The following is a 22,268-nucleotide window of genomic DNA, read 5'->3' on the forward strand; positions in this document are numbered from 1 at the left end:
TAAGAAAGATTCTGGCTATTTGAAGGGCAGTCTTTTCATATCCAAACACACAAATTCCCATTGCTTCAATAGGGAGGTGGTGAGGTCATTTCTTGTTTTGTGACTATATTATTTGGAGTTTTAAAATCCTAAAACTAGTTGGGCTCTTTTTTTTTTTTTTTTTTTTTTTTTTAAAATTTTATTTATTTATTTATTTATTTATGTCTGTGTTGGGTCTTCGTTTCCGTGCGAGGGCTTTTTTTTCTAGTTGCGGCAAGTGGGGGCCACTCTTCATCGCGGTGCGCGGGCCTCTCACTGTCGCGGCCTCTCTTGTTGCGGAGCACAGGCTCCAGATGCGCAGGCTCAGTAGTTGTGGCTCACGGGCCTAGCTACTCCGTGGCACGTGGGATCTTCCCAGACCAGGGCTCGAACCCGTGTCCCCTGCATTGGCAGGCAGATTCTCAACCACTGCGCCACCAGGGAAGCCCTAGTTGGGCTCTTAATAGGATATCCTGTTATATCTCACATGAAAGCCATCCTAGATAGGTAGGAATCATCGGCCTTATGTGTTGAAAGACCTCAGCTCTCCCAGTTTCCAGGATTTATCAGTTGCCATGGTCAGGACAGTGGTTTTATCTAATCCTATGATGCCATTCTTAGCTTAAACCCATTATCCTCATTTATCTTTGTTAAGACTGTCATGAAGTTTCCCTGCTTTCTGTAGTTCAGGTTGAATATTCCACATTTTTGATGCATTTGGGCCTGTTAACGTTCTGAATTGGAGCAGTTAAGAGAATCTGCCTGTCTTTAAACATTTTCCTTTTTCGAGGCAAGCATAAAATCTGAGTTTCCTCTGGGGGAAACTAGCTCTTTAAAAATCTGATAGGAAAACAAAAGCTGGTTTTTCCAGCTTTTTACCAGTATGAAGTCTTCCTAACCTTTCCTTCCTTTCTGGTTTTGCCAGTACAGTGATTAGTGACTAGTAGTGAATGATGGACCAGAGGCATTGGGAGATCCTGAAGTCTCCTGAATCATAAAAAGAAGGTCACATTGTATTCAGTGCAGCTTTAGTCTTTTTAGTGAGTTTTACTGCAAGGAGTTCTCCAAAGCCAGCCACTCCTTAAAAGATTCGGTACCTAGCAGTTTCCAACTGAGTCACTGAGGGGTTCTTTAAAAATACAGATTTCCCAGTTCCACCTCCTGGAGATTTTTTTTTTTTTTTGAGTGGATAAGTGATGACTGAGAATCCACATTTTATTTTATTTTAATTAATTAATTTATTTTTGGCTGCATTGGGTCTTCATTGCTGCGTGCGGGCTTTCTCTAGTTGCGGAGAGCAGGGGCTACTCTTCGTTGCGGTGCGTGGGCTTCTCATTGCGGTGGCTTCTCTTGTTGCCGAGCACGGGCTCTAGGCGTGCGGGCGCAGTAGTTGTGGCTTGCGGGCTGTAGAGCGCAGGCTCAGTAGTTGTGGCGCATGGGCTTAGTTGCTCCATGGCATGTGGTATCTTCCCGGACCAGGGATCGAACCCATGTCCCCTGCATCGGCAGGCGGATTCTTAACCACTTGGCCACCAGGGAAGTGCCGAGAATCTACATTTTAAAAACCACTCTGGGCATCTGCTTCCAAAAAGCTCCCCAAGTGATTCTGATCTGCAGCCGGGTTTAGGAGCCACTGTTGCATTGCTTTGAAATTCTTTATAAATTGGTAGTCCCTTTAAAAGCATCATTATGTTATTCAGGATGTTTGATTTGCTAGAATAGCCCATTTCCTAGTCATGACAGATAACAAAGAGCTTTTATAACTTTTATGTAAATTACTTTACTGAGAGGCCCCCTCTGCTGTATTATCTGTCAGGAGTCATGAGGGAGGGTTGGCGAAAGTAGCTTCCTTTATTTCCTGAGTGGACAAATGAATGATAATGTGGAAACCACTGGAGGTCTGAATGGGTAGTCAAGTCTAGTTCTGATCAGTGTTGGATAGGAGAGCTGCCTGGGAATTCTCTGTATGTAGGATTTTAAAATAAAGCCAACTTGCCAGATGTTTCATTTCTACATAGCTGAAACGCTTATTGGAAATAATGGATGCTTAATAGGCAATAAAATTTAGTTGCAGGTCTTTTGCTGAGTTCATGGATGGAAGAAAAATTGCTGAAATACAGAACCCTCTGACTTAAAGCAGAATCAGGGCATTAAATATGTTAGTTAAGGATTTAAACTTGGGAAAAGTGTAACAATTTAGGAAATAGACAAACCTGTTTTGAGTCCCAGCTCCTCCACCTCCTGGCTGTGCTACTTTAGACAGGTTACTTAACCTCTGTGGGCTTCATTTTCTTCATCTGCAAGATGAAAATCATACCTGGTAGCATTGTTCTGTGGACGAAAAGAGAGAAAATCTCTTCTTTGTACATTGTACGGAACTCAGTGAATGTTCTCTTCTCCCACTTTCTCATAGGATTTTTATTCCGTAGGCTTAAGATGTCTTTCGAAATCTGGCCTTCTCTCTATCTCTTTCCAGGAATATCTACTCGGTCAGCTCTTTTAGAAAATGTATGAAAGAGTGAGGACTGAAGTTAAGAACTAGAGAATATGGGAAAGAGGAATGAGTCATAGACACTTGAAAAAAATTTTTTTAGAACAAGTGGAGTGTAGGCATATATCCAGAATTACTGTCTGCGGGAATGATGACATTATCCAAATTCTGCCTCAAGTATCTGGGCGGTAGTCTGGGAGCTCAGCTCAGGCTACCGGGCTTGGAGGGTGGCCCCACTAAGTAGCACCTGACGGCCCTTTCTTTCCTCATCTTCCTTTCCCCCCTCTCGGGCTCTTTTGTTTCTCTTTCCCTCTCTCCTCCCTTTCCCTCTTTTAAACTGCCCTTCCTCTCGACTTGCCAATCATGGCCATAGTAATCACAGACCAGGCCCCTGGAACTCGAGGCTAAAAGAGGTTGCTGGTTGCTAACACCTGTCTCCCAGCTAAATGAATAGGCTCTTTTGTGGGCAGGATGCTAAAAAAGCTGATTAGTACAATACTGGCTTAAAGGACCTATTAATGATCCAACATATGTAAATCATGGAGTGATTTAAAACCATTTTAGAGATTTGTTTCTTATACTCTACGTTAATTTTTTACATTGAATTAGGATGTTGGCTGAATTTTTCCATGTCAACCATGAATCTGTTTATTGCCCAAACGGACTAATTTTTGTCATATTGATTTGGAATCATTTATATTCTAAAGAAGTTTCTACCCTTAAGGGCCTTTGTATTCTGCAAATGTCTAACTAGTGTGTAATACAATTAAAGTTTTGTTCACTGTGCTGCTGACATAATTAGTTTAATTTCTGCTCCTTATATATTTCTCTTGGAAGCTGGGAAATTAAAATACTAGATTTTGCACAAAACTGCTTTTTTGAGGGGGTGATTTTACTGTCAGTTGAACAGACTTAGGCCCGGGGGTACATTTTTTAACGTCTTACTTAACTTTCCTGTAATAGTCTCTTTCTCTCTGTAGAATTAATGTATAATTGGCTATTTAAGCATTCAGAAGAGACAATGTTTGGCCTTTACCCCGTGATTATATTTTTTCCTATATGTCTTTTGAGGAAATGTGTGTAACTTTTGGAAACTCCTAAGTATATTACCATTATGTGAACATGAGAACTTTTGCAAAGGCTAGAGAAGGGAGTGGTTTTCTGAGATAAGCTGTATTATTTAATTCCCTCCCCAAATCACTGCTGTGTTCTTTTTTAGATCATAGTGCTTGCAGACCTTGATATGAAAGTGGAAAGGCTGTGATGCCTGGCAAATCCTCTTCACAATTTTTCTGTGATGCGTTTCACAGAAATGGCTCTAGTCTTAAGGAACAGAAATCACTCTCAAGGAGACTTCACATTTAATTACTCTAATCCGCACTTAATTTCCTACAGGATTCTTGGAGAGATTCTCACCAGGCTGCTGATTTCATGGAGTTACGACCTATGAAGGTTTTTTTTTATCGCAGTTAAGCCTGCTAACCTTTTTTTTTTTTTTTTTAAGGGAAGGTGACCTTGGTCTGGTAATTTCTCCATTGTCCTCTCCTGTAAAAAGATAAGCAAAACCTTCTGGCTCTCTCAGCAGCCTTTTTCAGCAGCTACCACCCATGTGCTGAATTTGAACTTTACACAATTTTTGTTGAGCTAGTGTCACTTGACTTTTGAAAGCTGCCCCCTCCAATGCTATAGGTTTAGCCGGCATCTCCTAGTTTAACATTCACATGCCTTTTCTAGAATTGCATATAATTATTATATGCAATTGTAATTATTATATGCAATTTTATAGCTACTTTATTTATTTATTTATTTATTTTTGGCTGTGTTGGGTCTTCAGTTCGTGCGAGGGCTTTCTCTAGTTGCGGCAAGCGGGGGCCACTCTTCATCGCGGTGCGCGGGCCTTTCACTATCGCGGCCCCTCCCGTTGCGGGGCACAGGCTCCAGATGCGCAGGCTCAGTAGTTGTGGCTCACGGGCCCAGCTGCTCCGTGGCATGTGGGATCTTCCCAGACCAGGGCTCGAACCCGTGTCCCCTGCATTAGCAGGCAGATTCTCAACCACTGCGCCACCAGGGAAGCCCTATATGCAATTTTAATGTTTCATTATCTCTGGGTTGTGGAGTGGTCAGGTCTCCTAGGGACAGCTGATCCAATCAGACTACTTGGAGCCAGTCTGATTTGCTGAAACATTTTAACTGTCTTGATCCACTTTGAAGAAATGCTGCCTAGTCATCCTGAAATTTACAGGAAGTTAGGCCAACTGGAGGCTCTGCTGGCCTCTGAATGGTTAAATGTAATTCGTTAGTAATCAGCACCATTGTTTATTTGCAACTGCTGGGTTATGTTAAAAGACTTGGAAAAAAAGCTTTTCTTAAGTAAATGGAGCGGCCTCCTCTCCCACCCCGCCCCTTCTTGTTTTACCCTTTTCATTTACTTTGAAAAATCTTTCCACTCTTCGTTCTGATCACATGCATGGAATGTGATGGAATCAATATATTTTATGCTATAGGAAAGCTTGTTTTCCCTCCAGCAATTTCTGTGAATTCCCCCCACCCCCTTTCAACTTTCATAATGATTAAGATATCTGCTTGAGAAATAACCATGCCTCATCTTCTGTTGACTTACAACCTTTTCCAGGGTCTTGAGTCAGTGGGTCCATAGCCAATGAATTATACCCCCTCTTAACCATGCTCAATTATTATCTTCATGGTGTGGAAGAAGATCCACTAGAGCATGAGCCTTTATTCCAAAATCCTGGACAAAAGGAGCGTTCTGATTTGGGGAAAGAGGGTGGAGTGTTTTCCAGGACTTTAGAGGGAGTGGGTCAGCCGAAGTTCAGCCAGTTTGAGGAATCCTTAGTCAAGGATGGTTCTCAGGAAGAGGGCAGAATTGTCTTGGAATTGATTTTGCAGACCAGTAGCCATGGTTTGGGCAATTTGGATTTTATGGAGGTGAAGAGGAACAGTTCGGTGTTAAAGTTTTGTGCCAGGGTGTGGGGTGGGAAGGAATAGCTGCAGGGCCTAGGACGTGCCCAGTCCGCAGTGGAAAATTCTTAGGCCTTCCGGTCCTCTCACTTCTATCTACCTCTCTTTTTACCTTTTGGGCATGACTAGATTCAGGTGCCATTCTTGGTCATTTGTCATATGCTGATGGAAGTACCTGCATAGTCATTCTGTGTCAGAGCTGAAGTTTACCTTAGCCAGTGTTTGCTGCAGAGCTGGTGGGGGAAGGGGTCAAATGTTCCCAGAGAGCTTGACAGAGGGCACTCCACCTTCCCTACCACCCTCACCATATGGTTGGACCCAGCACTCCGGGTGATTCTGAGTCATCACCCCCACGCCCATTGATCTAGTTCAGTGTTTCCCAACTGTTTGGGCTGTTGACATATTTGCAGACCGGCTGCTTGAGGAATAGTGACAGTGAACCAGCCAATTAATGGGGGACATAAATATGATAGTTTTGCAGCTTCACCTCCAGATGATCTTCATCAGATTCCTAAATTTTATTTATTTGATTAAACTTTTTTATACAGCTTATCACCATGTCTCTTGTACTACCAAAACTAATATTAAAAGTGAAAATATGTTGACAGTTACATCTAATTTGGTTTTTGAGGTACTGGCTATCCACACCTGCACTGTTATTTGTGGAAACGCTCACAAATAGCCGCCTGAAATCTTTCTGCTCAGCTCATCTTTTCAGAAACAGCACAAACGTAAAAATAAGCCACTAGTTTTGTTTGGGAGGGACTGGTACAAAATTCGAGAGTTCTGAATATCGTGTCAAGAAAGCAGTTCTTGGACTTCCCCTGGTGGCGCAGTAGTTAAGAATCCGCCTGCCAATGCAGGGGACACGGGTTCAAGCCCTGGTCCAGGAAGATCCCACATGCCGCGGAGCAACAAAGCCCGTGCACCACAACTACTGAGCCTGCGATCTAGAGCCCACGAGCCACAACTACTGAGCCTGTGTGCCACAACTACTGAAGCCCACGTGCCTAGAGCCGGTGCTCCGCAACAAGAGAAGCCACCGCAATGAGAAGGCTGCGCACTGCAACGAAGAGTAGCCCCCTCTGGCCGCAACTAGAGAAAGCCCATGTGCAGCAACAAAAACCCAATGCAGCCAAAAATAAATAAATAAATAATTAAAAAAAAAAAAGCAGTTCTTGATGCCATAGCATGTAAATGTTTACACGCATTTTAATACACATTTGGTCTTCCCAACCAAACATCATTTTTTTAAATGGGGAAAAATTGAAATTTTTTGTTACATATTACTGATATTATAAAAGTGTATTAAAGTGTTTTCCGTAAGTTTTAATATACTGATTTAAAAATACTTTTTACCTAAAATAATTTCTTTATTGGGGTTTACACACAAATTGTGACCTTTTTTTTTTAATCCCTAGAGGCATTACTAAGATTATTGCAGTAGATCCCAAATTTTCATGTGTATCAGAGTCTCCCGGGTGCTTGTAAGAACTGCAGTTTCCTGGTTGCTAGCCCAGACCTATAGAATCTGGGTGTTTGGGAATGAAGCTGGGGATTCTGATGTAGCTTATCTGCAGACCACACTTGGAGAAAGTAATACTGTCAGAAGGAACCACACATTAAAAAAAAATGATAATGTTGAGAAATGCTGATGTTAGGGGGATGCTTTTATTCTGCAGAGGAGGAATTCAAGGCACAGGGAAGTAAAAAGTCTCCAATTCACCCAGCGTCTCCAAGTTAGTTGGATCTTGAAGACCAGCAGTGAGGTCTTTTGAGTCTAATTGGGTACTCTTTCCATGAGGTTACACCGTGGTGTACCTCCTTATTGGTTTCTTTAATTGCCCTCAAATCAGAAGCTGTAGGATAGGGCAAGAGTGCTTTGATTACTTCAGAACAATAAGTGACACAATTGGCATTCAACTGTGTGAAAAGTTAGTGCTTCTGAAACTGGTGAAGGACCAGCTTTGTAAAGTGCTTTTTCAGTCTGTTGCCAACTAATATTTTTGTAAAGTACAAGAAAAATGAATTACCAGGAAGTCATGCACTTGGATGCACAGCAGTTCATACCTACTATGAATTTTTTTGTGTTTACCTTGACACGGATGTCCATGGAGGGTGTGCGTCTGCACACTTTGAATAGCTTTGTTCTATTATAGGTGGTTCTGAGGACGTCTTAGGAACTTGGTATCAGAGGTCCTTGATTTTCTTCCTTAGGCTACCTGTAATTGAGGCAACCAACTGAGAACTCCCTACCTGGAGAGAGAAGTTCTATCACTTGGTGATTTGCTAGATCAGAACCACGATTTTAATACTTGAGGATGAGGTGAGGATACTTACCTTTAATATATTTAAGAATATATTGATAGACCTTGCATTTTGTGCCTGTATTAGGAGGGTATTTACCTCCTTTGACTAAATATTAGAAGGGAGTTTCCAACTTACTGGCCTGTAACTTTACTTACAGTTAATAAAGATGCTTAAAGGTGGGAGACAGAAAATAAAATTTGACGGTGTGCCGTTTCTTTGAGGCACTTCAGCGTGTTTGGTGTTTAGAAACCTTTTGTAAGTAGTCTAGGAACAAGCATTACTAGTTTGTGTGGCTATAATGTCAAAATGAGTGTTGATTTGGAGCAGGGGAAAAAAATCTCTCCATGCATGCGTTGTGTCCTGGTTTAATTGCTTGGTTGGATGAAATGTCAAACTTGATAGATTATTGGAGCTGTTATTTTTATTTTGGTGGTTAAACAATAATGAAACTGTTTGGATGTTTGTGGGGAACACTGCTCCCTGTGTCTGGACTTTGCTCTGGAGAAAGTTTCAATTGTTCAGAAGCAATACTAGTTAGAAAATGCAGCTTCTGTGGCTCCTAGCACAGCTGTCTAAACTATTAGCTGTATTGGGGCCTTTGGACAAGCATTGTTTAACACTTTTGGACACAATTTGTGTTTCTGATTCCAAAATGTCTGGTTGTTGCTGAATAGTTGGGAAACCTAGAAATGGGAGAGAGGTGTCTAGCTTAAGTCAAGCCTTTTTTCTTTAAGCATCTCTAGAACAAACTCCATCTTTCTAACTGGGGTGGGGAGGGGTGGGGAGGCTGTGTGATGAGGCTGGGCCTTGCTTTCCTAGTTACTGTTCAGTAGAATAGCATGTGTGCCAGCCTACAGAGGACTTTGGTCATTATAACCTTATGGTACTTCTCTTTATACCCTATTTTACCTGTATAAAAATTATCGGTAGCTATTGTGTGCTTTTTGTGTGCCAAGGACTTTGCTATATGAACTCATTTAACCCCTCCCAACAATTCTCCGAAGTGTAGGCACCAATATCTGTGTTCCGCAGATCAGGAAATGCGGCACAGAGAAGTTGAAAATGTGCCTAAGACCACACAGTGTTTGAACCCAAGTAGTCTGGCTGGAAAGGTCCGCTCCCAACCACCAGGCCCCAGCTGCCTCTCACTCCATCAGCTCATCTAATTATGATTACTTATCAGAATAAGTCTTTAGAAATAGGTTCTATTTCATAGAATGTGGGCTTAAAATTATCCTTTTATACATGGGCCTCCTTGTGTGGAAAGTGACTTTAGAATGTTATTAGCAGTATTTGTTATTCCTTTACTAGTTTTAATTCCATTAGCACTGAAGGATTTTTTTTTTTGGTCTTTTTTTTTTAAATTTTTGGCTGCGTTGGGTCTTTGTTGCTGCGTGTGGGCTTTCTCTAGTTGTGGCCAGCAGGGGCTACTCTTCGTTGCGGTTCGCGGGCTTCTCATTGCGGTGGCTTCTCTTGTTGCAGAGCACGGGCTCTAGGTGCGTGGGCTCAGTAGTTGCAGCACACGGGCTTAGTTGCTTCGCAGCATATGGAATCTTCCCGGACCAGGGATGGAACCTGTGTCCCCTGCCTTGGCAGGCGGATTCTTAACCACTGCACCACCAGCGAAGTCCTGAGGATTGTTTTATAGTTTATTCTTTGTTCTAAAATTGTAATTGATTTGATATATCAGCCAGTCACCCTCAAAAGCACATTTGGCTAAACAGCTGAAGCATTGGGTTAGAGGAGAATTTATTGGTGGGTTTTCTTTAAAAAAAAAATTTTTTTTTTGTAGTGTCTTTCTGTTTTTCAATAGGCCTTCCCAATAAATTGACCCCTGTATAGGATACTGTAGATGTTGGTGGCGCAAGGGTCCTCGTGTTGTAAGTGATAGTGGAATAAACAGTGGTAGACCACTTTCAGTAAGAAGCCCGGATGAGTATAGAAACTAAAACTTTGTGCCTGAGACATGTGACCTGCTTTCAGTACATGTGAGCCCTGGCTGGGAGAATCACAGAGGAAGCATTATTTAAATTTTTTCCACTAACCTTTCCCTCACATTTGGAGACTGCTACTGAGACTTTTGTAGGAAAAACTGTTTGTAGTAGGAAGCCTGTCACATGTGAGGTGCCCCACCCCGGTAACCACGTCTTTCACAATTTATGTGTCTGATCGCTGCAGTTTTCAGATGCTTTTGATTTCAAGCGGGACACTTTGGGCTGAATGCTGAGCTTAAATTGCAGTGAGAGTTCACTCTGCATAGGTTACTTCCGCTGCCTCCTGGCTCATCGCTCGTGGCCCTGGGGAAGCTCAGATAAAAACACCGGTAGAGATGGGGCACAGGTAATGCCTGAAATGTATTTTAGGTGGTTGAGCCAGCAACGGAGTCATGCTTAAACAATCTTTTTTTTTTTTTTTTTTTTCTGGCATAGTAGGGATGGCAGAATAATATGAAATGTGCTTTGCCTTACAAACAATTCACCTTCCTTAATTCTCCATAGTGGTTGGACAGTTGAATGAGTAATTGTAATTGCACATTGATTGTCACATACATCCCTTTTCCCCCAACCAATCCTTGGCAACCAGTAATCTGTTCTCTATCTCTATAATTTTGTCCTTTTTGAAATGTTATGGAAATAGAATCATAACAACATGTGGCCTTCTGAGGTTGGCATTTTTCACTTAGCATGATGCCCTCCATCCAAGTTGTATTTAGTAATGTATTTAATAATGCTTTTTATTGCTAAATAGCATACATAGTATGGATGGATGTATCACCGTTGTTTTTTTTTTTAATTGAAGTATAGTTGATTTACAATGTTGTGTTAGTTCCTAGTGTACAGCAAAGTGATTCGTATGTATACTTTCTCATAGTCTTTTCCATTATTGTTCATGACAAGATATTGAATATAGTTTCTTTTTAAAAAAATTAATTTATTTATTTTTGGCTGCATTGGGTCTTCATTGCTGCGGGCAGGCTTTCTCTAGTTGCAGCGAGCAGGGGCTACTCTTCGTTGCGGTGCTCAGGCTTCTCATTGCAGTGGCTTCTCTTGTTGCAGAGCACGGGCTCTAGGTGCGCGGGCTTCAGTAGTTGTGACACGCAGGCTCAGTAGTTGTGGCTCGAGGGCTCTAGAGCACAGGCTCAGTAGTTGTGGTGCACATGCTTAGTTGCTCCACGGCCTGTGGGATCTTCCCGGACCAGGGCTTGAACCCGTGTCCCTTGCATTGGCAGGCGGATTCTTAACCACTGCACCACCAGGGAAGTCTTGAATATAGTTTCTTGTACTATACAGTAGGACCTGTTGTTTATCTGTTTTATATATTGTAGTTTGTATCTGCTAGTCCCAAACTCCTAATTTATCTCTCACCTATTGCCTTTCCCCTTTGGTAACTATAAGTTTGTTTTCTATGCCTTGGATGTATCACAGGTTTTTTAAAATGTAATTAGTTAATTAGGTTGTGCTGGGTCTTCGTTGCGGTAGGCAGGCTCCTTAGTTGCAGCTCACGGGCTCCTTAGTTGTGGCATGCGAACTCTTATTTGTGGCATGCATGTGGGATCTAGTTTCCTGACCAGGGATCGAACCCAGGCCCCCTGCATTGGTAGTGCAGAGTCTTAACCACTGTGCCACCAGGAAAGTCCCTGTATCACAGTTTTTTAACCATTTACCTATTGTAGGGCATTTTGGTTGTTTCCAGTTTGGGGCTGTTACAGATAAAGCCATTATGAACATTTATGTACAGGTATTTGTGTAGATACAAGTTTTAATTTCTCTGGGTTAAATGCCCAGGAATGCAATTGCTCAGTCTTACAGTAAGTGTATCTTTGGTCTCTTAAAGAAGCTACCAAACTATTTTCCTAAGCCCTGTACCATTTTACAGTCTGATCCACCAGCAGTGTATGAGATCCAGTTTCTCTGCATCCTCATCAGCATTTCATATTGTCCCCCTTTTTTAACTTTTCTAATAAGTAGCACATCTGTTTTTTAAGTTCGTCAGACTACTTGTAAAACTGACTTGACAAAGAGCAAAGATTTTTGAGTCGTGGTTAGCCTTTCATGTGGCTCTTTCTCTATACAGTGTTCAGTGGTCTGTTGACCTGCTTTTTAATCCCCTGCCCTGGTGTCCCTGAGAGGAGAAGACTAACCGGGACTAACCTGGGGGAAGTGAGGACATGAGCACGAGACTCAGTCTCCCCCTAACCTGGCAGGACATAGCACAGTACTGCTTCTGGCTCAGAATGACGACAAATGAACCAACAATGCTGTCCCAACACTATGAATTCTGGTTGATTCTTATGTTTGCCTCAGTGAATATAGCCTTAAATATGCTGAAAATTTGGCTCAGAATGGCCCTAAGAACTTGTTCAAATTGTTCTGTTTCATTTTCTTCGTCAAGTGATCTTAGGTACTTTATTTCTGGTAATGTTAATTAGCTTATACTCCTCATTTAAATACTAAAATAGCACAAAAGTATATGTATAAAGCAGAAAGTAAACCTCCACCCGTACCAAAAGTAACACTGTTAAGTGGTTCTAGACTTTCTGACTATATGTTTTGTATCTCTCTCTCTGTATATATACATATGTATGTATACTGTGTGTGCTATGTGTGTGTGTGTGTGTGTGTGTGTGTTCTCCACCTGCTATTCTGTATTCTCCACCTGCTGTTCTGTACTGCTTTTTTTTTTTTTTTTTTTTTTTTTGTGGTCCAAAGGATTTTTACTTTTTTGAATATGTGGAGATATCAGATGTAGCAAAATGCTTTTTTTTTTTTTAATGGATAATATATTGTGGACATTTTCCCCTGTGATTCTTTTTTAAGTGTTTAATGCCTGTGACAAAACTTTGGGTTCTATTGTAAAAGGGATGAGAGAGATACCATTGAAAGACCCAAACAATATGTACTTTATTCCTTGTTACATGGGTTTGGGTTGAAATAAGGTTATGGTTTTATTTGTAGGTAAATCCTTAGAATTCTGGGTGTTGGCATCTCTCTGTCCACTCTATTATGAATAATGCAAGTCTAACTTTTTGATGTGATCTCTTGCAGAACCGTGAGGGAAGCAAGAACTGTGAGCACGGTAGTCCTTAGAGAATGTATAGTCCTGTGGGTATTTGTCTACTCATTGGCTGCTTAGTCAGATGGAGTGTTTTCTTAAGTGCTCCTGAAATGCACAGCGCAGTTTTTATTTTGAAATCTCTCCTTCTGTCTTCTCTGCCTCTTCCATTACTTTGATTACCTTGATGAGACATTCAAGCTGTGCAGTCTTATTACCCTTTTATTTCCATAGCCTACAAAAGCCAGTTTGAAGATTAACTGTAGGTGAACAGGTAATTTATCTGCATGGCTAGAAATCACCCATCAAGATGAAACGCATGTCAACAAAGACCCCCTAGACTTGGGGACCTGAAGGAAGGTAACTTAATCTTGTGGCATTTGGAAACCAGGGTGAAAATTTAGGAAGTTTGACTTATTGGAGGCAGAGCATGAGTATGAGGGTGGAGAGACAGAGAAAGAGAAGGGGGCGGGGAGGGGGGAGGGAGAGAGAGAGAATGTGTGTGTATATTTGGGGAAGAGAAAAATCCAGAGCTCTAGAGTAAATAAGAATTATGAATTAAGGTAATCTTCAAAGTTGAATTACAGAATCTTTGTTCTGAGAGGGTGGCTACTGGGGAATAGAACATGAGCTTACCAATTACTTCATTATGAAGCTCTTGGAGTTGTTTAGGTGATGGAGTTTGATGACAAGGGCCTTTTCCCTGCCCTTCTTCTGTATTAGCAGCACAGGGGAAAAAATGAAGAAATAGCTTTGTATAGAAAATTACACCCGTCGAATGGTTCCAAGATTTCCGTTACCAGGTTTCTAAAGTGAACTGCCCGAGATAGCAGTTTAGTCACGTCGCTGACTTCCTTTTTACCAATCTTGTCATCAGGTCATCAGGCTGTGTGCTGTCAGCTTTGGAGTCTTCCTTTTCCTTCAAAGTGGGCTTGCTACTTTTTCAGTTCCTGACATTTACTAATCTAGGATTTCACTGTGCCTGAGGTAGGCAGTTGCTGTACCCTTGATGTTGGCTACCTTTCTTCTTTTTTTTTTGTTTTTGTTTTTGTTTTTAATTAATTTTACTTTTTATTTTTTGGCTGCTTTGGGTCTTTGTTGCTGCGCGTGGGCTTTCTCTAGTTGCGGCAAGTGGGGGCTACTCTTCGTTGCAGTACGCGGGCTTCTCACTGCGATGGCTTCTCTTGTTGCGGAGCACGCGCTCTAGGCACGCGGGCTTCAGCAGTTGTGGCTCGCGGGCTCAGTAGTTGTGGCTCGCGGGCTCTAGAGTGCAGGCTCAGTAGTTGTGGCGCATGGGCTTAGTTGCTCCGCGGCATGTGGGATCTTCCTGGACCAGGGTTCAAACCCTTGTCTCCTGCATTGGCAGGCGGATTCTTAACCATCTGCGCCACCAGGGAAGTCCGATATTGGATACCCTTCTGCACTATGAAGTATTATGCCACAGTGGATAATAAAGTGCCCAAATTACATTATAGAACAGATTCTGGTAACTGCAGCCCCGGGGACCGGCGTGGCTGGCGTGCCCTCCTGCAGCTCGGGGGTGGTTTTGCCACAAAGTGCTGTGAAGCAGGTTGAGCCTCATTCAGTGCCGGTTCCTATATCTGAACACTAAAGTGGCTCGTTAAAGATTAAAGGGACTGCCCGGTTCTTCTGGCCCCAAGACGGAATGATCCCCGCCATGGCGACAGCCGCTGTCTCCCAGGAGAGGCCATCTTATCCAGCAGGGCTGTGCTTCCAAATGTTACAGTAAGCCTGCGGTGGACGATGCTGGGGTGATAAGTTGCCATTTAGGTGCTCTCGACACATGAGCTATATAGCATCCCATGGTTTGAATGTCTGGGCAAAGCTGCCTCATCAGGAAGTCAGAAGCCTCCACTTGCAAGCCGTGCCTTTGGGGAGGTTTTTCTCCTTTGTTCTATTTGACCGTTCTGTTGAGTCAAATGAACTTTAATTTTCACAGTCATAAAAATTCCATTAAGCCCCTTGTACTGCATCCCAGGTGTGAAAATGTCTCAGTCTAACAGGACTGTGGGTGACAGCGAAAATCCTTAAGATAAGTAGTTAGGATAATTGCCTCTGGAGGCTTGAAGAAAATAATGGTCCAGTCAACAAAATAAATACAGTTCAATTGTTATGTTCTTGATGGTTCTTGTGGGTGAGGGGACTAATGTCTAAGACCTGCTCTGTGAGACTACTGTTCAGTTTGGTGGTCTTTGGGGGAAAAAAAAACCCAGCTTTTCATTTTGGACTTCCCTGATGGCGCAGTGGTTAAGAATCCACCTACCAATGCAGGGGACACGGGTTTGATCCCTGATCTGGGAAGCTCCCACATGCCACGGAGCAACTAAGCCCGCGCCACAACTACTGAGCCTGCCCTCTAGGGCCCGCGAGCCACAACTACTGAGCCCATGCGCTACAACTACTGAAGCCCGCGTGCCTAGAGCCCGTGCTCTGCAACAAGAGAAGCCACTGCAGTGAGAAGCCCGCGCACCACAACGAAGAGTAGCCCCCACTCGATGCAACTAGAGAAAGTCCGCGTGCAGCAACAAAGACCCAACGCAGCCAAAAAACAAACAAACAAACAAAAACTTTTCATTTTACAGTGCTTAGGGAACAGAGCTATGACCTGTCTCCCAAAACACGATCCAAGGCCTCTCTGTGTCAGAATCACTTGGGAGAGGGAGCTGCTTATTAAAAATTCTGATTCTAGGGGCTCCTTCCACTTCTGCTAATTCAGAGTGTCTTAGAGACTGGGTTGGGAAGTGATCCTTTTCAATAAGCACCACTGTTGATTCTTAAGTACCTCTAGAGTTGATTCTCGAGTATCCTAAAGTTTACTTCATTTTTCATGCCTAATTTCTGTGACTTATTAGATGATAGCTAGTTGGTTGACATTCATTGTCTTTTTTGAAGAGTAGGTACTCTAGTTTAAAAAAAAAAAAAAGGTTATAAGATCCCTGAACATCCAAGATTAGAATTTAGCAGTGTCTCTAATTATCAACAAAGTGAGAAAGCCACTGGTTCTTGGAAATTTGGGTTTATCAATTCACTGTCTTCTCAATCAGAAAGAGGACGTGGGGGGAAAGAAAAAGGATATGGACATAAGTAAGATTAATTTTGTTAAAAAGAGGAAATGTACAGTATTATTTAAGATGCTAGGAATGGGGAAGCAGGTAAAAGGAGGCTGTTGAGAGGAAAGAGTGAGAAGGGGAAAAGATTAAAGTAGGTATAAACAGTAGAACATTTAAAACTTTAACTGAATTTTAAATTACTAAGTAATATTTGAATATATGCTTGTTGTAAAATGTATTCAAATACTGGTAAAGCTAAAATACCTCCTTGATCTGCTCCCATTGCACTTCCCTCCCGTATCTCCTTCTGTGTATTTGGTAATTTTCTATGGATTTGGAAGACTACAGAATCCTAAGAAATGACTATTTTAATTTCTTTTGACACCTGCTTGTTGTTTAAAATGTTAAGAAATATCAGAAAATGAACCAAATGTGGGCTATAAACGGCATTACATATTTCTGTTGAAGTAAAACAGTGGGTATGGTGTTTGCAAGGTGTGTGTGTATATATACATACATACATACTCGTACACAAAAGCCTACATGCACACATACCCGTGTTAAATATCTCTTGTGACCACACATAAAAAGTAAGTCTGTATAGCTTTGGGTGTGAATTAACTTTGTCTGAGTTTTAAAATAATATATTAAAAAAATATATATATATATATTGAAGGAACTTAAGCACAAAGCCACAATTATTTTGTTTATTTCTCATACAGTCTCATATTCTTGGAGTTTTCATATAACCTTATAAAAGCTCAAGTGCCTGAAGCCATTAGTTCAAGTTTAGCATCTTTTTAGAGCTCTACATGTGTAATCCTCAGCCTTTCCCGGCTAAAAGAAGGAACTCAGGTGGAGTATGGTTATATTCAGGGGAAACTGATGGAAACTGTACAGAAGCCCACAGAGGGAAGCGATAATCTGAGACAGCCACCCTCACCTGCTGAGTGGTGCTTATCTCAGCAGAATTAGGAAGTTCTGATGCTTCTGTTGCTCTTCGCATCATTTACATTTACTTCCTGGGCACAGAACCATCTGGATTTTCTCTTCCTCATTTAAAGTCTACTAATATAGAATGAGTCAGAAGCTTTTAACAGTATTCTATTTTTGTTTCCGTATTTGTGTCTACTGTATGTACCTTGAGAGTTGCTCCATATTAGGATGTTTGTGACTTATCATCAACTACAGAAATATTTTTTAAAGCGTGGTCTGTGAGATAATGGTTGTCAACTGCTCTAAAGATGCTTTTATCATTTGAAAAAGACTAATTAACACATACTGTAGGAAAACTTCTTTAAACACAGCTATTTTCTGGAAAGGAAAACACTGAATGGGAGGAAGTAAAAGAGGGAACATTTTTAAAAACCTTCTAAAAGGCCAGTGTGGTTATCCTGTTGGAATAATGTAATTAAGGGGCATTGAGTTGGTTAAATAACATTTTTTTTTTTAAACTAGCCCCGTGAAAAGGAATAGAATTAAATAGCATAGTTTTTAAACCTGAATTCTGACACTCTGCATGTACATTTTAACGAATCCTAACATTTATTGAATTACAGGCTGGATTGGCAGCTACATCCAGAGGTGATGCCTTGAGAGACCTACCTGACGGGATGAACAAGGCTAGGTGTGGTGGCCTTGAATGCCCGTGCTAAGGAATACCTGATGACCGTGGGAAATTTTGAGCAGGGAACAGAAGGATCTGATGTGAACTTTAGTTTCGTTCTTGTCGAATGAAAACACGGAGGAAGCAAGGCCTTAATCTTTTGTTTTCTTTGTCTAGCACCATTGTCAGTTCTAGCCTGTCAGGGCAAATTCAATGATAATTAATAGCTGTTGATGAGCCAGTCATTCTAGAATCGATTTTTTAATAAGCTGGCCAATAAATGAGAATTGACATAAGTTTAAGGATTTTTCTTTTAAAAGTAAGTGTTAATGTGTTTTTCACAGACTCCTGTGTTCCTTAAACATCTAGTAGGTGTGATGGTGGATAACTTAGCTTTAGCATAGAGAATGTGGCAGCTGATTAAACAAACAAACGAAGAAAACCCTCCTATGTATCTGTGTTAATTAGAGAACATGAGTTGTCTAAGGAAACAGAAAGGCCGGAGAAAGCCTGGTGGGGAAAAAGAACAGTGAACCTTGTCAGAGCTGACAGAATTCACCCTAATGATTTGACCAGCTAGCCATGACTGGGCAGCTCCCCCCATGACTGGGCATCCTCTCACCCAGATGTTCTAGTTTGTAAATGCGAAGTGACTTCTTTATCAGCCTCTTGGGGAAATCTCCAGAGCTCGTGGACCTGCTACCTTCAGTAATCGTGCTGTCCTGAGCCCCAGGCTGTTTTCAGGTGATATTTCAGAAGGTGACTGACCACTGGAGCTTTTCTGGGAGACCAGCAGCGGGGGAATGAGGTTCACCTCCCCCTAGTAATCAGCTTTCGATTTAAAAGAAAAATCAGTGGGGCGCCTCTTCTTTTCTAGGTTGCAGTTGATTGCGGTTGGCTCAGGCTGAGTTGTTTGGGAAATGAGTTTTGCCTGGCATGAGTCAGCACTGCCCTGGGTAAACCGCCTGCTCTGTTGCAATCTTGCTTACCAAAGATATGTCCCCAGGCAGCACCATTCACTGCCTGAAAGCCGCTGCTGTTGGTTCCTGAGATGATCTCATCTGAACCCGGCTCCAAGGACCTCAGCAGCGGCAGCAACGAGAGGCAGCTTGCTTTCTGCCCTGGCCATGTTTTGAAACAGGCAAAATCAGGTAACCCCAGACTGTTTTCTTTTAGTGTCTTGAGCTAGACTGAGCTGATGCAGAAACTGGGAAGAGCCTTAGTCTTTAGAAGCGAGTCAACACGTTATCACTTTGGATATCTGAAAGTCCTTCAGCTCTTTGGAGGGGATGTTATGGGAAAAGTTTCATTTCCTTTGGGATCTGGATGTGGTTTTGGACCTAATAAGACCGTTTATTATATAAACCTTAGAGAAATCAAACAGGTTTACGGCTTTATCCATCTTTTGCTGTTGTAGTCTCTATTCTTTCTGTGTCTTGTGAGAAATAGTTGAGTCAAACTAAACCATTGTTAAAGGAAGAGAGAGGGGCAAACATATTTGCTTTTCTGCTTAATAATTGTGACTCCTGAATTGTAGAAAGCACTGTCTTACCAGTGAGTTTCTGAGGTGTTAGGAAGACCCTCCCCTCATCCCTCATTCTGTTCAGACTGCTGCCCTATCTCCTTCCTGCTCTTCACCTCTAAACTTCTGAAATCTTAAGCCTCAGCACCAGGCAGTAACCCTCCTTAAAGTTTGCTCCTGTTCCTTACAATTACCCCCAGATGGTCCATGTTCACTCTCTACTTCAGGCCTTCGCACAGGCAAGCCTTCTCTGAGACACCCTGCCCCAGCTTAAGCTGGCCAACTGGCTTAACTGGCTGGAGCCTGAAAATCACTTCTTCCATGAAATCTCTTCTTACTCACCAAGACTGGATGAGTACTCTGGAGCATCCTGTGTCTCCTCGATCGTAGACTGTATTGAGAAGCAGCACCTGTTTTGTTAGAATTATACCCGTGGTACTTGGCACATAGTAGGTCCTTAGTAAGGGTAGAATGAGCTCGAGCCTCCATTGTACTTCCTCAATTCTGACCCTCTTAGCAGCTCTTTGTTATTTTGTTATTTTGGCTTCTACCCCCATTACCCTATTCCTGTTTTCCTGAAGATTACAAGTAAACTCCTAATTTCCAGACCCAGTGTTCTGGTCCTGATTTCAGCCTCCATCTTACTTAATCTCTGCCTAGCATTTGGCACTATTGAACCATTCTCTTTTTTCCCCAGCAGCTTTCTTCCTGTGGCTTTGTGGCCACCTTGTCTCTTCTGAGTTTCCAGAGTATCCTTCCATTATTTATTCTTATTTTCTTTTGATTATCCCATAAGTGTCGAGATACTCCAGGGCTTTGTCTTGGGTTTCTTTTCACTCTTTTCCCACCCCCTTCCTCTAAGGATCTCAAATATGTCCATGAATTCAGCCATCCTCAGTATGTCTTACCAGCCCAGCTGTCTCTCCCAAACTTCAGATCCTTATTTCCAACTTGACAAATCTTGACAAGCTTTGTCCAACTTGACAAACCTACCAGGTTTGTCTTAAGTTCAACACATACATAACAAGTCATTATCTCCCCTACCCAGTATCTGTTATCTGCTTGTATTGCTGTATGTTTGAACTCTGTTAATTATATCTACCAAATCTTCCTCTTCATTCTTTTTATGCCTCACATCTCTAAATATGATAAATCTATGGTTGCTAAACCCTCTTGATTATATTGGCGTACTGTTTGATGTGTGTCTTTTCTTCATTCCCACTGTATTGCTTTAATTTATCATAGGTTAAAAACTAGATATTTTGTTTAACCAGCCCAATGGCTTAAAATTATATGTGTGAAGACTTTTAGGCGGGGCCTGCATTCTTCCAAGATCACAGATAATCACCATTCTCCCAGATGTTACACAACGAAGATGTCACATTTGACCTACTTTGCCTCCAGGAATTTGAGTTTGTAACTTCTTTTTTTTTTTTTAAATTTTTGTTTTATAGCTACTTTATTTATTTATTTATTTATTTTTGGCTGTGTTGGGTCTTCGGTTCGTGCGAGGGCTTTCTCTAGTTACGGCAAGTGGGGGCCACTCTTCATCGCGGTGCGGGGACCGCTCTTCATCGCGGTGCGCGGGCCTTTCACTATCGCGGCCCCTCCCGTTGCGGAGCACAGGCTCCAGACGCGCAGGCTCAGTGGCTGTGGCTCACGGGCCCAGCTGCTCCGCGGCATGTGGGATCTTCCCAGACCAGGGCTCGAACCCGTGTCCCCTGCATTAGCAGGCAGATTCTCAACCACTGCGCCACCAGGGAAGCCCCTTGAGTTTGTAACTTCTTATTCAAAGCCTTATCAAATCTTGACTCTGCTTTTGTCACTGCACCATAGATCCTTCTCCGCTCCAACCTTTCATTCTTGTTGCCAAAGTTATGTTCCTAAAGGCCAAATCTAATCTTTTCATTCACGCCTTTCAGAGTGCCATTTGTTCTCTGTTTCCTACTTAGCTGGATTGGGAAAGTCCTTCACAATTTGACCCTATCCTACCTGTTACTCATTTTATCTCCCTCTCCTTTTCCCAGCCATTTCTCTCCTCTCCAACCTCACTGAACTCTTCATTTTTCCAGTCCCTGGTTATACCACATCCTTTTAGGACACTGTGCCGTTTCCTGGTGGTTCCGCCTCCTCTCTGACAGGCAAAGTGCTCATCCCCAGGAGACTTAGTTCATATGTGAATCCTTCCCTGACTTCCTCCGGTAGTTATTCTTCCTTATTTGGACTTCCACAGCAGTGTCTGTCTCTTCCACTAGACTGTTGAATTCCTTCACTGAACCTGGTCCTTGACCTAGAGCTCAGCACCATTAGACAGTGGCTGAAGTGGGTCCCCAGGATGAAACCACTAGTCTAAACATCTTTATTAGTCTTGGCAGTATTAGAAAATCCATAAGCTTTCTAGTTAGATGGCATGTTCTTTGTTCTTGTTTGATGAACTTGAGCCCATGGTGCCTATTCCATATATGTCACCTGAAACCATCAGGTAACATCCAAAGTTAATTTGAAGATTTATAGGACTTTCTGAAACCTAGTTCTAGACCATCACCTAACGTAGTATAATACCTTGCAAAATTATCCCCTTGTATCATTTTTTTAAAAAAATTAATTAATTAATTTTTTAAATTTATGGCTGTGTTGGGTCTTCATTTCTGTGTGAGGGCTTTCTCTAGTTGCGGCAAGCGGGGGCCGCTCTTCATCGTGGTGCGCGGGCCTCTCACTATCGCGGCCTCTCTTGTTGCGGAGCACAGGCTCCAGACGCGCAGGCTCAGTAGTTGTGGCTCATGGGCCCAGTTGCTCCGCGGCATGTGGGATCTTCCCAGACCAGGGCTCGAACCCATGTCCCCTGCATTGGCAGGTGGATTCTCAACCACTGCGCCACCAGGGAGGTCCCAAGGAAGAGTTTCTTGATGATCAAAGTTGGGAAACATTTGAATGACTGCTAAAAGAGTGTTGAATTTCTGACTGTGTCAGTTATCTGTTACTGTGTAACAGATCACCCTAAAACTTTTAGTGTCTTCAAATGATAGTCATTTTATTGCTGTGATTCAGTGGATTAGTAATTCAGGGGTGAGGGCCATATTGCTTTGTTCCACGTGATGTGGATTGGATTGGAGGATCCAACATGGCTTAACTCACGTATCTGGGGGCTTGGCGCTAACTGTTGGCTGGGACATTTTTGTTCTCCTCCATGAGGTCCAGCTCTCTCATGGAGAGGTGGCC

The 22,268-nt window shown here is 42.3% G+C and overlaps 1 protein-coding gene and 1 non-coding gene across 10 annotated transcripts in view; one reads left to right on the top strand and one right to left on the bottom strand.

Annotated features, from left to right (window-relative positions):
- Window positions 1-22,268, top strand: part of RFFL (ring finger and FYVE like domain containing E3 ubiquitin protein ligase) — a 70,636-nt gene that overhangs the window by 2,510 nt on the left and 45,858 nt on the right. The window contains exon 1 of one of the 9 annotated variants that reach the window (XM_036835503.1): window positions 18,515-18,678. The exons of 6 other annotated variants lie outside the window; for them this stretch is intronic. In XM_036835503.1, coding sequence (XP_036691398.1) covers window positions 18,579-18,678 — 100 coding nt within the window. In that variant the 5' untranslated portion in view covers window positions 18,515-18,578. Of the gene's footprint in view, window positions 1-18,514; window positions 18,679-22,268 lie in introns of those variants that run through there. 2 more of the 9 variants (XM_036835502.1, XM_036835505.1) reach the window with 2 other exon arrangements.
- TRNAG-ACC lies at window positions 11,358-11,430 on the bottom strand. Its single transcript has one exon. It is a non-coding gene; the product is annotated as a tRNA-Gly (tRNA).

Source organism: Balaenoptera musculus, chromosome 20 (genome assembly GCF_009873245.2).
Source record: "Balaenoptera musculus isolate JJ_BM4_2016_0621 chromosome 20, mBalMus1.pri.v3, whole genome shotgun sequence".
Taxonomy (NCBI): domain Eukaryota; kingdom Metazoa; phylum Chordata; class Mammalia; order Artiodactyla; family Balaenopteridae; genus Balaenoptera; species Balaenoptera musculus.